This window comes from Haliotis asinina, chromosome 1 (genome assembly GCF_037392515.1).
Source record: "Haliotis asinina isolate JCU_RB_2024 chromosome 1, JCU_Hal_asi_v2, whole genome shotgun sequence".
Taxonomy (NCBI): domain Eukaryota; kingdom Metazoa; phylum Mollusca; class Gastropoda; order Lepetellida; family Haliotidae; genus Haliotis; species Haliotis asinina.
Window position 1 is genome coordinate 85,908,582 of NC_090280.1, and position 17,948 is coordinate 85,926,529.

General features: G+C 40.4%; 1 protein-coding gene across 1 annotated transcript in view; it reads right to left on the bottom strand.

The window, feature by feature from the left end:
- Positions 1–7,095, bottom strand: part of LOC137298632 (carbonic anhydrase-like) — a 33,193-nt gene extending 26,098 nt beyond the window's left edge. Inside the window, exon 1 of the mRNA XM_067830919.1 lies at positions 6,903–7,095. Within this exon, the coding sequence (XP_067687020.1) occupies positions 6,903–6,969 (67 nt within the window). The 5' untranslated portion in view covers positions 6,970–7,095. The remainder of the gene's footprint in view (positions 1–6,902) is intronic.
- Between the last annotated feature and the right edge of the window lie 10,853 nt (positions 7,096–17,948).

Sequence of the window (17,948 nt, forward strand, 5' to 3'; positions counted from 1 at the left end):
ATACAGTGCTAAATTACACCGCCGTTTGTCATGGTGACAGGAAACAAATTTTTGTTCAAATCCAAGTTTTAAACCTCGGCCGCGTAGGAACAAATATGGACGGGGTTTTCACAACAGACAATGTACTTTTTAAGGAGATATGTTGTTATTTACGACACTCTCCATTACATCTCCGTCAATATCTATCTATGTATCTATCTATGTATCTATCTATGTATCTATCTATCTGTCTATCTGTCTATCTATCTATCCTAAAACTAGTCCAGACTATTTGGATTATACCCATTTTAAGCTGGCCTGTTTCAATTAAATTGGTGTAATCATTAAACACTTGATTGCAATGCATCTCAGAAGCGCACCAATACGGGAGTGGGGGTGGGGGGACAGCAGAAAATGAATGTCACATATATGGGGTATCGAGGCTACCCCACCGCCCCTATAAGCAAGGACTGTCCGTTAGCCCTACACATTTACCACGTCTGCCCATACCAAACTGCCCTATAATACTACGGAATCAACATGTGCTAGTCCAATACTAAACTTTCCATTTGGCTGTGTGGAAATGCAATACTATTAATAAAGAAAATAGATATATATCAAGTATACCAATAAATCAGCTTGACTGTGACAACTGAAATGTTCCATGTTTATCATATTACCAATCGCAGTGTTTGACAAACAGACAACGCCCATATTTGGTTATGATCCTTGCGGCTTTACGACTAAAATTTCGTTTTTATGTGAGTCAGTTTACTCTTCATATTTGTAGAACGCCCCTTGTTTTATTATATGACACTAGAATTATAATACAGATATATCTATTGATCTCACGTGCCCCACTTCAAGCTCACTATCACGCATGTGTATATAGACACACGGAGTTTTACAATCAGATAAATCCAATACATATTGCTATACATTTAGTCAGTCATACAGACCCGGAAGCAAATATATGCAAGAACGCCCATGTCTAGAAAAGGTGGCAAGTCTAAATTCCCACGGCTCCTGCAAGGAGATTCTTTGACCATTTTTCTTCAGATATACGTCAAATATTTTCGTTCGTTCTATCATATAGGTTCCTTCATTGCTTCATTAGCCTGTTCCAGCTGGCCCCGATTTCTCGAAACAAACTTAAGTCTGAGTTTTGACTTAAGTTCAAGTTTTTGCTCAAATCTGAGAAAATGCAAGAACACCCATTTTCCAGAATGAAAGGAAATTGGTATCCAGCTCAAACATAGTAGACAATCTGAATTTGGTGGACAGATTTCTTTAGTTGTTTGAACTTTTTTAGTCTAAAAAATGCAATTGAGTTAAAATTTCAGCTGTTTCATATTGTCAAACTCAGTTTGAGATTTGAGTTAAAACTTAAGTTTGTTACGAGAAATTGGGCCCTGGTGTGGCGGTAAATAGAAGAAATACCGGAGAAAAAATCTTCAAGTCAAATTCAAAGGCAGTTTTGTCACTAGACACGGACATTATGTACAATTAACTTAGAAAGCATTAAGTCAGAGGTTGATGGCCCGCATCAGGGTGGTTTTGTTTACCCATGATCATGTTCGTAACCTTGAACTGAAACGCTTAGAAATACACGAAGGACATAAATAGCGTTGCTGAAAACAGACAAGAAAACAATCCAGTAAGTGATCTGAGCACCCTACTCGGGTGCATGGACGAACCCTCAAGGCCACGGTAAGTATTTCATTCTTGATTGTTGGGGGTCAGTTGTAAGGTTTCCAAGCTGGAAAACATGTCAATTGTGAAGGGTATCTAGACACCTGACCTGTTAACGTTCACTGTTTGTGTCAACCTGTGATAAAGATCTTTGGACAAAAGCCACAGAGTGTATGAGGTGAGAGTGTGAATATTGAGGTTTACGGAGGTTTGAACAATACTTCCGTTATATCACAGCACGCAGGCTTTTGTTAAAGGAACGCCCACAGTCATGCGTTTCATTTTTTACTTTTGGCTGAAACATCTTTATGGTGCTGCAAAACCTAGAAACATAATTAGAACCGGAATTCGAAACCGCGATCATAGGTTACTGGTGATCCAAGGGACGCAACTCTGCAAATCGAATTACAGCACTTGGACGAATGCACTACTCATGTCGCACATAGCGAGTTGTGTTGAACGCTAGTGATTTAGCATCAAAGTGATTTTGAGAGTATTTAAAAAATGACGGGCCAGCTTGATGACCAAAACTGGACCACGTGGCCTGCGGAGCGAAACCAGAAATGTTGCGTGTTCCGTGTTAAGCGCTGATCTGGGATTCAAACACCAGATTCTGGGTTCAACAGATGGTTCTCAGACTACTGAGCCACCAATTCCCGCCCTATAACGAAAGCCATCGTTCATCTACCAGTCCACATAGGTACAGACGTGTTACCCATCTACACACCGCCTGAACTGGTTTCAAGGACGAGGCGATGAGCCCGCATACGCCTTGGTTCGCTGCGTACAGCGTTTCACAAATACGACAGTGAAACACCATGCAATGAATGTATACAATGCTTGAGCTGTTAAACGATATGAAAAACATGTGCGATTTACAGTATTTTCATAACTCGGATGACGGAAACAAACGTAGGGTTTGTGCTGACGACATGCACGTACACTAACGGTGTGCAAACATCTTAACCACATGCACGAAAGGCATTTGCAGTGGAGCTTATGTTTCAAGCCCGGCGGAAAGACGAGCACTGAAAGAGCAAACTAAACATATGAAATACTTTGTGAGAAATTATTGTAGAATGAGGGGAAGGTGTAGGCTAATGCTTAGTCTCTGAATATTTATAATTTTGACAGTAGCAGACTAACATATACAGGCGAAGGAGCCCCAGGAGGCCAGACATTCAGAACCTGTGGAAATCTGGACTTGCTTAATTTCAGGCCTTACCATTGCAGAGAGCGCTTGGATGTGATGACAGTATAATGTGGTTCAGGGACTGTGAGACAGGTTATGGATTTATCTTAGCAGCAGAGTTACCTCCGCTAGGCGTGCCAGAATCCGATAACTGTTAGCCCGAGATTCTTGTTTCGAGCATTGTCAGCGCGTCTGTTTCTGAGGACCGCATCTTAGCATTGCATTTACCGTAATTCAGGATTTGCTCGCATCTTAGAACTAAGATTGCTTTGTGGAACCAAGTCCTGGACTGAAGTTATAAACACAATTGTTCCAGAGGCGGTCGAGTAGCCAAGCGGCTAAAGTGTTCGCTCGAAGACCCGGGTTCGATTCCCCAGATGGTTACAATGTGCTAAGCCCATTCTTTGTGTCCCACCATTGCTAGAATATTGCTGAAAGCGGCGTAAAACCTTACTCACTCATATTTGTTTTACATTTGTCTGCTGCATGAACAGGGTCACTTCTAGCTATAGAACTGCGAATGAAGTGCAATTATGGCCCGACGGACCACCCCGTACTGCCGCGTTCACCGGTAGTCGTACAAGCTGCCACAATATATACTTTTTTGATAGCATTAACACATGGCAACTGATTGTTTTACTCCTTGTCTGAAAATAGCTGAGGATACAGAGAACTCCTGGTGACAACGAGAACCACGTGACTGAACTTTTTCGGATGATTCATATGGACGTAAAGCTTTCTGTGAGTATTCTTGTTTCTAACAGATTTTGAGGTATTCACTAAGTGAGTAGGTTTCCTTTTGTATGTTATTTGCAAGAATTGAGACTCTTGGGCTTCTTTGAAGGCTTTTTATAACAACGGGGTGACACATTTCGCATTTATTATTTTTTTTATTTCAAAAGAGAACCCAAAGTCGTACGTGTCTGAGAGTTTTAAGTGCTTAGGAACAAATGCCTGGGACGTATCTTTAAGGTGAATTCATAGTCATCGGATCCTTACTAGGAAAGGGAGGCGATTCTACACCTTGGACAATCAATGTCCATAACCATAAATTTAAAAAATATAGTCCTATCCCTGTTTTGAAAAAGTAATATTTGAAATTTCGAACAGGCCAAAACTTCGTTGATGTTCTTGTGTATTAAGTACACCGGTTTATAGTTATTGGCTACAGTAGAATTCCTCATTTCTGCATATAACAGTCTGTCTCTCGGTCCCCGAATCATATTATTTCCCTACAGCGTACCCTCCCTGGAATTCTAACGCTGTAAACGAAGCAAGGCTAGAATTGGTGCTTATTTTCAATTCAAATGGACACATTTACCGCAAACAAAATTATAAATATTGAGAGACTTAGTACCAGTCTACATATATCATAGAAATATCACGGGAATACTCCCGAAATCTTGGCATCAATTAAGCCCAGGTCACTTATCTAGTGATCAATAGCATGAGCAACGTCCGTGACGATCAGGTTACGGTGTTTGCAACCAGCAAACAGGCTGAAGACTGGTTTTCCGGCTGACACTTACAATTACAGCCTATAGTATCTGTGAACGTGCGCGGTCAAACGAACACCCCAGCATTCATAAAATTGTACCACGTCCGTGATCAGCCATATATTGTCAGTCAGCTCTGTTTCACCTATTTCACATCCTCGCCGATGACGTACATGCATGTCTCGCTCTTAATCATGGAGGGTGGAGGATATGTCTCCGGTCACTGTCGAAGAAAACCGACTGCAGCGCACGGAGTGCATGCCACCTAAGTGCAAAATTATGGAAACCTGTTCCAGTAATCTACCGCGATCGCAGAAAACTTTCTTTCACCAGTGGAATCAATTTGACTCTCGGTAAGAATATGGGGGTTATAGTCAGGAAAGGTGCATTTTCATGACTAATAATGAATTTATTGTCAGAATAAATATGACCTATACAGCCTGTAGTAATTCGAATACAGTCCACTCCCGTTTCACTCAATGACACAGTACACCAAACCGACACGACCCCCTGTGTATTAATCTCAACGCTGTTGGTATAAATACAATGTTTATTACTCTTGTTCCGGGTTTAATTCATTTTAGAGAAAACAGTACACGGTCCTGCCTATTCAACTAATATTAAATCCACATGTGAACCATTTACCCTCTCGTTTCATTAATGATAAGAAATAAAAATTGTAACAAGAAATCGAATTCATATTTGAAATTCGGTAGTAGAACATTTTAACAGAGAAATGGAATTGATATTTCAAAAGTTAATTCATCTATCCAATTGTCTGAACTATCAATCCCACATTTCCCACCCTTCGTGACAAAATGAACTCGCCCGATCCTAACCTGACTCTCAAACTTGCAATGTCACAAATCAAGAAGGAGTCGACAAACAAGAGGAAATGATTTCTCACTTAGAAATGAGTTTATCTCTGATAAGTCGTTACTGAGCTGTATTAGGATGTGGTAACGTGATGTAAGAGAAAGCGTTCATTAGCACTGATTGTAGATGCCCGTTCAACCATGACAAAGGAGTAATACTCGCAAACCGGACGATTATTGGATCGAACGGGGTTAAGCGCATCCTGCAGTTAAGTAACAGAAAATAAACCCAAATCTTACCGTATTTCTTCAATATATCAATCCGCTGATTTTAAATTTATTATCCTATTCAGCTCATGTGCTATGCATAAATGTATTTTCTGGTGAATATATTTAAGTCTCTATTTAGCACAGTAGTGCGTTATGCTGTGGTTGTGCTTTACCTAGTGTAAAACGTGCACAGGCAAACTTACAGACTGGTGACGTTAGTGTAGTGCGTGCGCTCGTAATCAGTACTGAATAAACGATCTACTGCAGTGGAGGCACCCTTTACCACACACGATTTGTAACCGAATCCACGTCGCTTGAAAAACGCAACAGGCAAACACCAGTCCACCTGCTGTCTCATGTTGTCTTTTAATACAATTATCATTTCATCTGAGTCTTAGCACAAATGCTTTTAAACACACATTATAATTTAAATTTGAAAAAAAAACGAAAGGAAAACGTATTCTGATTGTACATTTTTTTAAACAAGAAATATCACACACATTACACACACGAAACACATTTACGAGTCATAGAGTCAATAATATACACAAATGATTCATTGCACAAGTCACGGACATGATGTAAATACGATTCTATTCTACACTATATTCCTTTTTCATGAATTAGTTTTTTTTGTAGAAATATTAAGTCCACTTATACTTGATTTTTCATTTCGAATTATACCAGCCCTAATTGAATAACAAGGTAATATTTTAAAAAACCAAACTACCCTTGTCAAGAATACGGGAATGTGTTAGTTACAAAGCAGCCGTAAAGTTTGGGTATAACCGCTTCCTACAACCAGTTACCACAGGCTTAACCATGCACATTTTCTTACTACAGGACCTTGCTACAGCCTCTGTACATTCATACAGTCAGTGTAAGAGGATATCACACTTGTATGTTGTCACGACAAATTCGTCTCTAAACCAACAGAAAAACTACCGTCATGTATATGCCCCGTCTCTCTGGATTAGAAAACATTTTTTTTCAACTTGTATTTTCCTAGCGGCTGGGTAAAATGCTAAAACGTTTACTATCGCACAATGATCAAGAATGCTATATGTCCCTTATCCTATTTAATCGTTTACGGGAGTTTAATTTGAAAATTATATTATCATTAAGTAACAATTGACTTTATATTCTTCTTTTTTCTACAAAGTATATGCTTTTTCTTTATAAGTAATAAAAATGTTCTTACGGTGATAAAAATAGTAACGAAAGTGGGTATATATGTTTAATATATGCTAATATTTATTCATTAAAGAAATAATTGAATACTTTAATTCAATTACAACGCTGGTGTTGACAGTAGAGGACCCTTCGCGCGTATTTGCCATTAAAGAAAATCAAATAATATAAAATACTCAAATTCATAAGCGTTTGAAATATTAAATGAACTTTGAAATACAGTAACAATTGTTCAGAACAAAATATAAAATTTGAAAAGCAACTTACCAACGGCATATGGAAACAACTGGACGAATGCCACAAAGGCACCGGTGAAAACTTTAAGAAAATCCATTTTTGACTTGGAGCTTTCGAACTACTATTTGAGGACTGTCACACCATTTTGGCCGAGTTTGGGGTACTTATAGTACGACCATATTTTGCACACGGCCTTCAGTCATCCAATTATCCTGAAGATCTTCAATGAGGATTCGTCCCGGTCACGTGATCAGCGTAATATTCCCCGGAGCAAACCTGTTCGATAGCGGTGAGGAAAGTACGGTAGCTGGACCCAGACATAATTTTCGCATGTACGCCGACTCAAGAAAGGGAGGTTAACAATTACATAACAGCCATGCAATTGTCATTAAGACCATTTACACGTTAATATCCGGCTACAGAATAGATAAACAATAGTTACGTCAGCTTACAGACGTAAAACATGTTTATAAAGGATTAGCAATCGTTTGTAAGATAACAAATTGAAAGTTGTTTTTTCTTTCAATAGCATGTTCGGGGATTAAATGAAAGCAAGAACCAGTTTTTCCATAAAACAATGAAATGATATCATTACGGTTTTTTTATTTTACTCGCGCTGTCGTCTAGTGTTTTTGTCACCATGAATAAAATATTTAAAGATGAAGAAATTGTATGTGCAGAAAACGTCTTTTGGGGCAATTGCAACCTTTTTTATTGTCTTGAAGAACTTGCCTATCCACAAATGTTACTGCTCTTCATCTTTCTAGCTTCTAAATGCCACTGCATTAAAGAAATAGAAATGACTTAGCAGGAAACACATAAATCATGTCAGAATATTGCTATAAATCACAGAGTGATATTTGTTAGTTAGAGAGTGAAAGATTATGCACCCATCATAAAGAAATATAAAGTGATAAAAAAATGAAGAAAGCAAAGAAGATGAGTTTCTCTAAACCGTCACACCTGATATTAACACCTGTTCGTATGTAAATATGAAACACCACAGTTATTGTCATGTAAATCAGATGTCACTATATTGCGTGTGTATACATATGCTTGACAAGCAAAATGTTTCTGTGAAGTATATACATGTAAATATATACCACACGTTTCGTGACTGAAGCACGTGGGCTGTTAAACATTACCAACGGAGGTATTTCATTGCGGACTTTGAAACAATGGCCGGAATTTAATGTTTGCCCTTCGAACCACGTGTCAACTGGTGCGGGAAACAAGTTAATTGCAAGGATGTCGATATCACAGGTAGCCAATTTCAGCTCGTGTCACTCGTGGTTTTAGCAAACTTACAGATATCGCGGATCTGCGAGTGATATCACAGGTAGTCAATTTCAGCTCATTTCATTCATGGTTTGAGCAAACTTACAACTATCATGGATGAGTTATTGAGTGATATCATAGGTAGTAAATGTCAGGTCATTTCATTTATAGTTTTAGCAAAAATACAACCGTGAGTGAGTAAGCATATTTCATCTTTACGTAAGTAATTAAGTCTGCATCAGTGATTGACACCACCAGCATCAATGTTGATATGAAGCAATGCACCAAACAAGGGAATCCAGTGATCAATAGCATGGACATCTATCTATCAGTTATGTTTCTTTTTTGCATTGCTTCGCTTGAGTATATAATTTGTTGTTTATGTGCATGTCTATAAAACTTTATTTTTTTAAAATTGGTTTGACGGTATTGGTTCACTTGCTCATTCTTTAATTGGGGACTTCGGCATGGGACGAGGAATGTTGATGTTGTATACAGGGACCGCCTCTTCAGGTTTCGGTTAACGGACACACAGGCTATTTGCATGTGCAGGAAAAGTCAAATATAAAAAGTAGGCAGCGATTCGTTTGTTACTATTGTTATTTAGTAAACATTTGACTGACCTATTTCTGTAACACGTCGGGGATGAATCTATGTTTCTCGCATACTATCTCTCCCCCTCCATCTCTTTCTTTCCCTCCCCTCTCTCTCCGCTCTCTCTCCAGTCTCTCTCTCTCCCCCTCCTTCTCTTTCTTTCCCTCACCTCTCTCTCCACTCTCTCTCTCCAGTCTCTCTCCCTCCCCCCTCCATCTCTTTCTTTCCCTCCCCTCTCTCTCCGCTCTCTCTCACGTCTATTTCTCCCTGCCTCTCTCTCCCTGTCTCCCTCCCCCCCTCACACTCTCGCTATGTGTCTTTCTACCTCTCCCATCTTTCTCTCTTTTACCCCTCCTCCCCCCACCTTGGCGTCTCTCTGTCTGTGATTCTACCCGAGCTCTTTCTCTGCATCCCTCTCCCCTCTCACTATGTGTATCGTTATCATTCTGTGTCTCCCTCTCTCTCCGTTCCTTTCCCTCGCTCAATATTAAAATGCAACCCTTGACACTGTTTCCACGCATTGCTTTTTTCCGAACCTTGTCCCGTCCCCGCTCTCTCACCTCTACATCTCTGATGCACACATCGTAATTAGATATACCAGCTACGTCTCACGTTTTGTTATTTTCGCTTGAACATCAGAACACCGCCAACAGACGCACACACTCATGCTTGTAAGTTTCTATACCTTGATCATACAGCTCTGTTTCACCTCGCTGAGGTATCGAGGTGTCAGTCTATGTTTGGGTTAGCTTTACCTGCGATCCCGCCTGTCGTTTCAATAACGTGGATCTATCATGTACATCTACCTCGTATATCACCCCTCTTTTGTCTGCCTCCAGAGTGAACCTAGGTTTCCTTTCACGAAAAAACTACACACTACTCTACACTACCGTACACTACTCAAAGCTTCATAGGATAGTTACTCATTACATGCTCTTGAAATATTGTTCTATATGAATTGTTCATATAGGAAGCAGATTTGGTGTTTTTTGTTACCCTGGAGATTATATGCTTACATGTCCTATATTATCACTGCTTTCACTCTGATCACCCTGATATATTTTATGATATAGTTGCAACAAAACCGCATGAATATCTTATGCTCCAAATTGTACTACTATTGCTGCTACTACTACTAAGACTACTACTACTGCTGCTGCTGCTGCTGCTACTACTACTACTACTACTTCTACTACTACTCATTTATATTCGGACCGCAGCCAAAGACCTGGAAGACTGCAGAGAGAGGCGTGAAACTAAACCCAAGCACTACCCAACCCTACCTCTGCTATTAATTATCATAATAATATTTCTTCCTTCCAACCCCATCTGCTGCATTATATTTTAATCTGTAAACACAATAATTCTTCCAGCAACTAAGATCTTTCACATGTACAATAACACTCACTCTGAGTGTTTTTGTTGGTTGCTAACCATTGTTTTCTGTCTACCCTGTTGACTTATGAAGTTGTAGCTTGCAGCTATCATGAGCACCCCGTGGAGGTGATAAGAGCTGGTATTACATAATTGGTTATTAGAGGTCTAGCAGGTGATATGCTTCCTCGGCGGTCCCCGATAATTGAGACACATGTGTAACAAAGCAAAGGAGACGAGGAACAATTGGACTTTCAAGGATGAATGATCAATGGCGTCCTGTGGCTTGTTGGTCACTGGCCATGTTTTGTAACTCCGACCTCACTGAACTGTTGTTGACGACACTAATCAAGCTATGGACTGGGCTATCAAGCTGATGATGCCTGATTAGATTTATTCGCTTTTATTTGACGTAAGAGTGATATCAGTCTTGGGTTATATCAGTCCTGTGTGAAGGGGAAATTCTCAACATTCAATATCATCACCTGTCGCTGATATCGTCATCATATGACAACATTAACGCCTTTTATTTTTTATTATGATCATCGTCGTCGTCGACGTCGCCGGCGTCGGCGTCATAAATGACCTGGCGTAAAGTTGACACGACATGCATCGTTTGCGTTTTCAGTTAAGCATGGATTAAGGCAAGCTGTTGTACTGTCCCCCAATGTTTTCCACCCGTAAATCACATGTTACCCATACGTGGTGACCTGCTCACCCCCGAGCACTGGGGTCGAAATATGAACAAAAGATCGTTCAGTAGTCAACAATGGTACCTGCCTTGTCACTTTCTTTCCAACGGCAGCGTAAGGGGCGGTGTCTTCACCAGTAAAGGGGGCCCAAGTATGGCAGGGTGTTTAATGCGTCACAACCCACCGTGAACTTTGAATCCCGAAAACAATGCTTATTTTACTTGATTTGTCCTAACCTTTGGTCTTTATAGTTATTGTTTCCGAGAAATGGGTTAGCTTAGTGGTTAAAGCGTTCGCTCGGCACGCCGAGGATCCGTGTTCGATTCCCCATATGGGCACAATACGTGAAGCCAATTTCAGGTGTCCCACGCCAAGATATTGCTGGAGTATTATCAAAACCGGCGTAAAGAAATACAAACTCACTCCGATCCCTTCTTTCTTTAATAAGTTTGTGGTTAAACTGTTCGCTCGTCAAGCGGAGCATTAGAATTCGATTCCCCCCATGAATACAATATGTGAAGCTCATTTCTGGTTGTTCGTGATAACACTAGAATATTGTGGAGACCCGCTCTTCCGTGTACATCAGCCAATTAAATGATGAAGCATTTACTACCATTGGGGTTTTCCATGGTATCCATCTGTCGGTCTGTCCACTGTAAAATTAGTTTTATCTGTGTTCACGGCAGCCGTGGTAATGCCGGCCTCATATTTCACTCTGTCATATATCAATGTGACGGGGAGGTGGCCTCGTGGTTAAAGCGTACGTCGTCACGCCGAACACCCGTGTTCGATTTACCACTTAACTACGTGTGAAGGCGATTTCAGGTGTCGCCGGTGATATTGCTTGAATATTGCTAAAATCGGCGTAAAACCATTCTCGCTCACTCACTCACTCATATTTCAACGTATATTGGGGGCGGTGGGATAGCCTAATGGTTAAAGCGTTCGCTCGTCACGCCGAAGACCCGGGTTCGATTCCCCATATGGGTACAATGTGTGAAGCCCATTTTCTGGTGTCCCCCGCCGTGATATTGCTGGAATATTGCTAAAAAGCGGCATAAAACTAAACTCACGCACTCACTAACTCAACGTATTTTGAAAGTCTCCTTAAAAGTCCAATTGTTCCTCGTCTCCTTCGCTGTTACATGTATCTCAAATATTTTCCTGTATATACATCCCGAATAAACCTAGTAATGTTCTCCTTTCTCGAAATGCCACCCTCACTATGATAGTAACGCATTCCACTTCTTAAGTTGTATTAATGATCCAAGGCACAAAATACCGGTGGTATCTTTTACGTTCGTATTTGTATCTTATCGCTATTTTTCGCAATGAGTCTATGCGGACCGTCCTTTAATTACAGGATTTTATGGTTCGATCTTTTACTTCGACTCGATTACTGTCATTTCCATTTCATGTTTGTATTGTATGCCTGTGTATAGAAAGAGAGAATTATAAAATTTTTCTCTCTCTCTTTCTCTGTCTCTCTTTATCTCTCCCTTCTTCCTCAATCTCTAACTTTCGTTCTCTCTGTCTCTCTGTGTCGCTCCTCTGTCTCTCTCTGTCTGTCTCTCTCTCTGTATGCGCAAGTGTATGCGTGTGTATCGCTTACATACTTTGAAAATTCACAGTTTACCTATAGTAAAGATGATTCAGGGAAAGACGCCCGTGTTGACAACAGTCCGTCTAAACCTATATTTACTCAAACTAAACCAAATATTATATAGCACATGACATACATGCATCATATCCAGAATGACTGCTCTTAGAACAGTGTTTATTTTGAAAACGCTACCTTGATTTGTATAGTAATGGTAATATGACAGTGAATCATGCTATATTAGCTGAGCCCCACCGAGAACCTGAAACGCTCCACCCAACGTTAGCTGAGGACAATAGAGCCACCCATAGGATACATACATCTGTCAGAGATAAGGTCAGAACATACATCACAACAACAAGGGATCCAGGTTTCAAAACATGTTTTATGACAGTCGGATTTAGATATAAGTGTCATTACTTTCGATACATTACCATACTGTCCATATGTACATGTGTATAAATCAGGCTGTGGGTTAAGACAGAAACTAAACGTTCCTCATATGAAGCTCATTTCAGCATGATATGGCTCCCAGACATGTTTTCCTTACTTTGATTGGTGACGTAAAATTAGCATTTATCTCCTACGAACCATATAGCCACACAGCAAATGAAGACACCTGTTCAATACAATATATACTGATATTCAAAGAAAAATATTGAAACAAAATCTACCAGAGGAACAAGCTTTTACCACTAACATGGCAAAAGAAACATGCCGCTAAAGAAGAATGAAATATAACATATATATTTATAGGACGGGTCCAAATGTTTTACTAGGGTACCCCACCCCTAATGCCCTACGCTGACCGATACCCGTTATGTAATTTCTGACATCAAATTTATACGAAACTACAATGTATTCTTCAAATTAGGTGAAACGTTTATAAGATATCGCCTTGACATAGTTTTGAAAAGTGGTCAAAGAGTCAATGTGACCTTGAAGATAAGGTCAAGGCATTGGGTGCAGGTTCATGAGATATCAACTAGAATCGCAGAGTACGGATGGTTCTGAATACGGAGTTCCCTTTCGCCTTAAGACGGGGCACAAAAATCGTAAAATAGTTCAGCACCCTCAAATATAGTTCATCCTCATATTTGGTAGAAAGATTCCTATGTTTGTACTTGGTTACTCATTGAAAGTGATTTATATGCATCGGAAGGGTCTGATGTTGTCTCATACATCATGCTGAAGGTCTGATGTTGTCTCATACATCATGCTGAAGGTCTGATGTTGTCTCATACATCATGCTGAAGGTGCGAATGATAACTATAGGAGCTGATGCATCTCACGCGGATGTCTTCTGTTTGCAGTTGGACCTGTAGTGACTACATGTAAATGAAACAGTGATACCCAGTGGTAAAACATAGTGAGTAATATGTGCCTTTTCCTCTGAACTGATGTGGCCATGATCATGTACTTCATTATTATCCCCAGGATAATCCCCGCCATTATAGGGCGGTGCGGTAGCCCAGTGGTCAACGCGTTCTGTCGTCACGCCGAAGACCCGGGTTCGACTCCGCACATGAATACAACGTGTGAAGTCCCGTTTTGGTGTCCTTCGCGTTGATATTGCTGGATTATTGCTAAAAGCGACGTAAAACCCAACTCACTCATCACTATTTACACATAATTGCTCCCCTTAGCCGTTCAAGGATCCACTGTTCTTCCCAGTTCAGCCGCATCATGATCATTATCATCGATTATGACACCATGACAAGGCTAGCCCCCGTGCAAAGTTGCGGCCCATAGGCGTCTAAAGATCCGCTGGCCGTTAGCTCGTATACCTAATTGTCATCGTAAATATCACCCTTAACGACATCTCAGCGGTGGTATGGTGTGGGTGTGTGATCCGATGACTCAGGACTGGTTGTGAGGAGCTGCGTCCCTTCATCGTACGAGGCTCTGCTGGTCGTTGGTTCATTCATCTCCTTTATTAGCATAGATACTATTAACAGTATTATCGCCGCAAAGGCGAGGAGGGTTTGGTGTACGATGGAACGTAAGTTTCAGGTGGTAGTGCAGGATCTATTGCAGATTATCCCGTGAAGATCTGGGTAAGAATTTGTCTTCAGTAACCCATGCCTGTCGAAATAGGCGACGAACGAGAGCCGGTGGTCAGGCTCGCTGACTTGTTTGATCCATGGTATCGTATCCCCACTGCATTGACCGATGCTCTTGTTGTTGACCACTAGGTTGTCTGGTCCCATATCGAGTATTTACCGACCGCCGTCATATACATTTTAACTTGAATATTGTTGAGTGCGGCGTATACCTAAATTCACTCACTCACGTGCTGAGGTGGGGACTGTGCTCGCTCATTTCACATGTGAAGCAACGTGATTTCAACACGAACTTGCTTCCAGCACTGCTGGTGTTTGTTTGAAGTATTTACGTACGCCCATACTGCAAGCCTTTACACATTGTGTGCTGGAGTATTGGGTTGCCCGTATAGTGCTCGGTGCTGAGTAAGAGCCTTGTGTCCACACTAGTCCATAGAGTGAATGCACCATTTCAAGTGATTCCCACGGGTGTACCAGTCGTCAGAGACGCCTTTCGTTAACTAACTGGCAGGATTTGTTCGCTCTGGGTTGACTTTCTGATCCAGCTGTGATCAAACGGTGCGGTAAAGTGGTTCAAGCATTTGTCACCACGACGAAGATTTGGGTTCAAATACCAATGTGAAAGCAGTAAGTGGAGCTGTGGCCGTCACCTCATGCCGTGATTCTAAGAACCGTGCACGCACGCACGCACGCACTCACGCTCTCACTCACTCACTCACTCACTCGGTGCGGAAAGTTGACTCCACATTGAGGTTTCGCATCGCCCCGATGACGCTTCGAGGATTGTCCGCTTCATACCGTGTTGGAAACAGGGCCGTGTGTCGTTGCTTAACTATTCATGAAAATCACGAGTGTCCGAAATGGACGAGCTTAACACGGGTTCTGACGGAGTTTATGTGCAACATTGCCAACGTCTCAACCAAAGTAAACGGATAAATCAAGCACACAAATGTGCTCCCGTGAGTTAGTGAGTGAGCGTGTTTTACGCCATGTTCAACAGTGGTGACTCATATCCTGGTCGGTTAACTCACGTATCCTGTGGACGGAAAACACAAAGGGAGAGAAATGTAGAACATTTTAACCCACGAACACGAATTGGGGGCTGCCCAAGCTAGAAGCATCACTGGGGAGTACCGGGATGCGGGCCCACGACCATAGGGTAGCCTGTGCAGCTACTCTCAAAGCGATTTACTGAGCTTGGGCGACTGAACTTTAAGCATTTCACTTATAAATTGCTCAAAACTTTAAGGGCTTTGTGTTATCTTATCAATGGTTAGGCCTCGCATGTCACAATCGCAGTATTTAGAACAGCAGTGTATCCTAATGGTTAAAACTTTCGCTCGTCACGTCAAAAAAATGGTTTCGATTCCCTACATTGGTGGCAAGCCCGCACATTTCAGATGTCCCCCGCTGCCATATATCTTTAGAATGCCAAAAGCGGCGGAAAAACCTCGTCACACATACCAATCCTATTTAATCCATGTTGGTGCCTTTTTGTGTTTTCGCTTTATTCAAATGGCATAACGTTTGTAATTCACAAAAGAAGGAACGCAATATGAAACAATGTAAAACCTAATGATTGATCAGGCTTGCTGATGTGATTGTTGTATGCCACTGGTACAGATGCCGTTATAAGAGACTCATATAGCTGGCAAGAGAGACGTTAACCCCCCCCCCCCCCCCAAAAAAAAAAATAATAATAAAAAATAAAATAAAATAAAATAAAATAAATAAATAAATAAATAAATAAATAAATAAATAAATAAATAAATAAATAAATAAATAAATAAATAAATAAATAAATAAATAAATAAATAAAATAAAATAAATAAATAATAAATAATAATAATAATACAATGAAAATAACGCAGGGGATAAGCCTCAACAATCTAATTACTGAACAATGAAAATAAGACAGGAAATAAAATTTGTGCAAGTAATATAAGCACAACATTATGATAAAATCAAGCCCCGCACTCAGACAAAAGACCCGTGAAGGTTCGGATTAGAATATTGGCTGTCACTGCTTGTCGTAAGAGGCGACCAACGGGATCGGGTCTCGCTGACTTGGTTAACACATGTCATCGTATCCCAGTTGTCTAGATCGCTGCCCATGCTCTTGATCACTGGTTTGTCGGGTCCAGACTCGATTATTTACAGACCGTCGCCATATAGCAGGAATATTGCTGAGTTTGGCGTAAAACTAAACAAACTCACTCTTAAACACAATTTGAGGCCTTGTTACTGTTGAACGATCGCTGTAACGAACCCACATGACACTGTGCCCAGGGCCCTTTTTGTTCACATAATTAAGGGTTTTCGGATAATCTATGAATGTGAACACAATACAGCTGAAATCCTTCCTGGAGTCAACCAGTCTATGGGCGACATACATGGTGTTTATATAGTACTATTTCTGAACCTGGCTTATTCCCTTTTATACGTAACTACATTTATACTGTACATGTCACGGTCAGTGGGCACACGTTAGGACAAGAAGAAAAGATTATTTTTACCACGCATAGAAGACAATGTCGATAATTCGTATTTTAACTTGAACCACTATAGATAATAAAATAAATATTCTATTCATACCGCGCACAGCCGACTATGTCGATAATTCTCATTTTCACATGAATAACAATAAATAAATAAATAAATAAATAAATAAATAAATAAATAAATAAATAAATAAATAAATAAATAAATAAATAAATAAATAAATAAAATGTAATAATTAATAAAAAATAAATAAAGATATTATAAAAATAAATAAAATATAATAAAAATATAATAAAAAATAAATAAAAATATAATAGTAACATAAATGTGATCATTTAAAAAGATATACACAGAAACATATTAAAACTCGAAAATAACTATTACTAAGCTCACTCTGACTTCATACATAGAAACAGCCAGTAAACACTAAGAAAAGAACTGATACTATCTATATCACACCTCGGTCAGCAATAATGGCCAGAGTCCTCTCCTACGTCCAGTCATCCGTAGGATTACGTTATCAGTAGAACCAAAATACTACCGGTGAATAGTCGGCGTGACGTAATTCTGTTTTTACTATCATCCACACAGACATTGATGCAACTGATATGGAGACTAATAGATCCTGAAGCAATAAGTGTAGCTCGGGTCCGGTTGGATCACAGCAGCTGATTTGGATCCTGTTCGGGACTTTGATCTTATGCTCGAGGTGGGGTAGGGTGGGTGTGGTGTGGGGGTGGGGGTGGTGGGTGGCATTGTACATGACAAGGGGGGGGGGGGGGGTGCGATTTTACGCCGCTGTTTACAATAAGAAATGTCACCGTAGGTAACATGAGAAATGAGCTTCGTAAACAGCTGGTGTCATCACTGACTTTAACACGCTCTGCGCATGTGTGGAATCGAACCCCGACCCGGCCTTTGGGAGTGACCCACAATGATGTCTTGCATTGTCAATGTTATTACGTTCTTGCTG